Below are 3774 nucleotides of genomic sequence, written 5' to 3'. Positions count from 1 at the left end.
TTGACAAGTTCAAAGTGGCTAACTTCCCTCAGAGGTGGACCGATTGCCTCGATGCTTCATACCCATACCCTGCCCATCCGGAAGGGCGCGGTGGGCCATGTTAGATGTCAAAACTACGTGTATTTTACTATGTCTAGTGCTACGGCGAAATATTCAAGAAGAGCCAATTTCCAGGGGGGGTTTCTCGATAAATGCTGTGGTTATGACAAACATCTCCATATTTAACCATGCGCAATAAAGGCGAGGCAAGGCATAGGTTCTCCCAGTTTATTTAATTATACGTAATGGGTATCCATGTCCGCCAGAGCCTGGAACGAACACCTTTCTCGAGGTTAATATTGAGGAAGTTTATTATGGAGACTTGGTGGGGTGATTAGAAGAGGTTCTTTCGACATGACCTCGTCAAACTATGGTAGATGCTCCATACAGTAGTTTGAATCATTGATGAAGCTAAAATACCTGGGTAGCCTGCATTTAATAAGAGCTACGAATCCTAATTGGTCATACGGAAGAAAAGCATTTTTTTTGTCACTATACTGTACATTACCGTATGCATGATCTCGACCCTTGTTTTCTCACGCCATACTACCCTGGAGCCTTGTATATCTACTTATTTGATATCCAAGGTCGTTAGGGGGGAAAAAATGCCTCCTGCGTAAGAAAGCACGTCTTTGTTGGTAATGAACTTACGCTACCGGTAGACCCTGACGTGCCCTGACGGATGTGTCTGCGCTATCCCGTCGGAAAAATAAAAGGCTGGAGGCACATGTCGAAATTAGCGAGGATGTGACACACTCAGCAACTCAGCACTTAAGAACGGGGATGCCGCGTCCGCATTTATAAGCATTGGGATACTTGAGCATGTGTATGGCCAGCGTAGCCGGCTTCGGGCAACCATCATGACATAAGGCTTGGGGGTTTCTTTTTACCGGTGTCGGGTTTGGGGTTACAGAGCAGAATAATCAGCACTTACCCAATTGACCCGGCGCCCGTGCCAGCTGCCTCATGCAATATAGATGACTGGCTCACCGTTTTCAATGTAAAGGGCGTTGCTCTTTTCCATCGCAAAGAAATTGGGGTTTTCTGGTTTGCAAGGAAAAGAAAGAAGAAGAAAAAAAAAGCCATCTAAGGAGCAGGGGCCAAGAAAGAACCCGGGAATCAAAACATACCACATAGATGTGTTAATTGATGTGAGCCTCGGAACTGGCTGACTGATGCTAGCACTGTACGTACAGTACCCGAAAACATCACGTTAACGTCCAATTGCATCATCCGCCTCAAGACCTATTCGGAGAATGAATCACACTCAAGGGGCTGCTAGGGATTTTGATTTTTTTTTTTTTCTTTTCTTTTTCTTCTTCTCTTTACCTAACATAACCAACGTTGACAACGGAAGGGCGCAAATTTTAGTGGAGAGTCCGGCATAGTGGATGGATGGTGTCTCCGCAGCTGGCCAGACCCATTACGACCCTAGCTGTTATTACCGGTTGATTCCCAGGAAGGTTGAGTGCAACCGCATCTGGCGGTATACGAAGGATCTTTCCCCGACGAACAAAATCCAATCCCCAGGAGTAGTTCACAAGTATATTAGACTAAACTAGACTAGACTAGTCGAGGGTAGACTGTGTAGATCCATGAACCTGATCCTATATCGGCACAAGCCAACCATGCCAAGGGCGTGGGTGTCATTGTCTCATTCTTGTCATTGGAGATTCGTCACTACGTACCTAGTTCAGCGGTCTCCTCGCTTATATACTGGACATGTCCTACCCAGTTTGATACCCCGTACAATAAGAGATGGTTACAGTCTTGGAAGACGAGGGCAGCAGTGGTCACAAGCCTTGCAACTTTTTCCTTGTTTGCGTCTCTACCAAACCACCAAACCAGCCGCACAAATAACAGACTCGCATTTGCGCCTTGCCTTTCCTTCCTTCCTACCTTGAGCTACCTTTCCTTGCTTGCCACAAGATACAGCCGCGCTTGCCTTGACCAGGTAGCTTCTCCGCATCACCTGGAGGACCTGGGCACACCTCAGCTCGATACCACATCTAGAGTTCCAGTTTCTCAATTGAAGATCTTTACCATTCTCAACACAGGCAGGCCGGTCATTATCACGTCGCTATTTTGTGCAGTCACACCAATCACTGACCGAGGCAAGCTTGGATTTAAGAGAACCTGTTCCAGTCAGCATTTTGCATCCATCTATTTTTCCCCCCCCTCTAGAACCAGTCACTGTTATCCGTAAAAAGATCACGGGTCGTCAATCCTTCTTTACAATGCGGTCGTCATTTGGCGATGGCAATGCCAGCGTCTTCGCTGGTCCGACCAAGAGAATGGCATTCGCAAAATCTCACATCGAGATTCGACTCCACAATCACTTCCGGTCCATGGTCTACAACACGGGATCTCCAATCCAAGGCGAGGTGGTGATCAAGACGCAGCGAGATACCCCTTTTGACAGCGTGCAAATCCTCCTTCTTGGAATGACCAAGACGAGGTTTGAGGATGTTGGCTCCCCGCACATTACGACAAACACCCTCCTAAGGCTGGAGATGCCCGTCCCAGAGTCGACCTACCCCACGCCAAGGATCTTGGAGGCCGGTCGCACCTATAAGATTCCCTTCAACTTTGTCGTCCCCAGCCACCTGACACTGAACGCATGCGAGCACAAGGTGGAAGCCAATTATGTGCGAGAGCATCACCTGGCTTTGCCGCCGACAATGGGTTTCTGGGAGAGGGATGACCTATCCCCAGATATGGCTCAGGTTGAATACTTGATCAAGGCTAGGGTGCTGCGCCACGCTGATGTCGACGATAACATCAGGGCTCTGGTGGCCAGGGAGCAGATCAAGATCCTGCCGACTTTTTTGGAACAGCCTCCGTTGGACGCTGAGCATTTGGCCAACTTTTACCGACTCTCAAAGTCAAAGACCCTTCGCAAGAACCTATTGTCGCACAAGATCGGAAGTATCACAGCCTCGGCGAAACAGCCCAATGCCATATTCCTCTACCCCGACGCGCTAGGAACGACAGAGACGGTGGTCAACGTGAAGTTGGTATTTGAGCCTGCAACAGCCGATGCGATTCCACCTCAAGTCACCGGGATTTCGGGCAAGATCCTAGCGCACACATTCTACAGCTCCGGGGCCATGACGAACCTGCCAGACCGCATCCCCGAGCTTTCGAGGAGGTTCCTGACCAACAGACAGCTCAGCTATACGGCCACCATACCGCTCTTTTCCGATCGAATCCAGTCCAAGACTTCATGGACCGCGCAGCTGAGGAACATTGAGAGGCGAGACTCGGGTTACTCGTCCTCTGACCTGCACGACTCCAAAGCGCAGGAGAGGCATGCGTCGCCCATTTACCACTCGTGCGAGGTCCCCGTGCCCATCCGGCTGCCCAGCGAGGGGAGCGCCAGGGGCGGCGGCAAGACCTTCATCCCTACGTTTGCGAGCTGCATAACCTCGCGCACTTACTCTCTCCAGATATCTCTGACCGTCGGCGGGGCCAATTCGGGGTCGACGACGCTGGCCTTGTCGCTCCCGCTGCAGATCGCCGCCATTGCTGGCGTCGAGTCTCCGACGGCCGAGGTGCTACCAGACTTTGAGACGGCCATGGAGGATGCAGAAGTCGAGTCGATGTTGAGGCCGCGAACGATGATGCTTCCAGATCTAAGGTATCCTGGGAACAATGAGCTTCCCGGATATGCCTAGATGAGGCGAAAACGATATGAGATGACAGATGAGATATTTTTGTTTTTGCTTCTTATTT

At 50.2% G+C, this 3774-nt stretch overlaps 1 protein-coding gene across 1 annotated transcript; it reads left to right on the top strand.

Moving 5' to 3' along the window:
* Window positions 1–2276: 2276 nt before the first annotated feature.
* PpBr36_11482 (uncharacterized protein) lies at window positions 2277–3716 on the top strand (the record flags this gene model as incomplete). Its single annotated transcript, XM_029898582.1, has 1 exon — window positions 2277–3716. The coding sequence occupies one exon, from the start codon at window positions 2277–2279 to the stop codon at window positions 3714–3716; it is 1440 nt and encodes a 479-aa protein (XP_029743113.1).
* Window positions 3717–3774: the final 58 nt, after the last annotated feature.

This window comes from Pyricularia pennisetigena (genome assembly GCF_004337985.1).
Source record: "Pyricularia pennisetigena strain Br36 chromosome Unknown Pyricularia_pennisetigena_Br36_Scf_36, whole genome shotgun sequence".
Lineage (NCBI taxonomy): Eukaryota > Fungi > Ascomycota > Sordariomycetes > Magnaporthales > Pyriculariaceae > Pyricularia > Pyricularia pennisetigena.
This window is presented reverse-complemented; position numbering and strand designations above follow the sequence as displayed.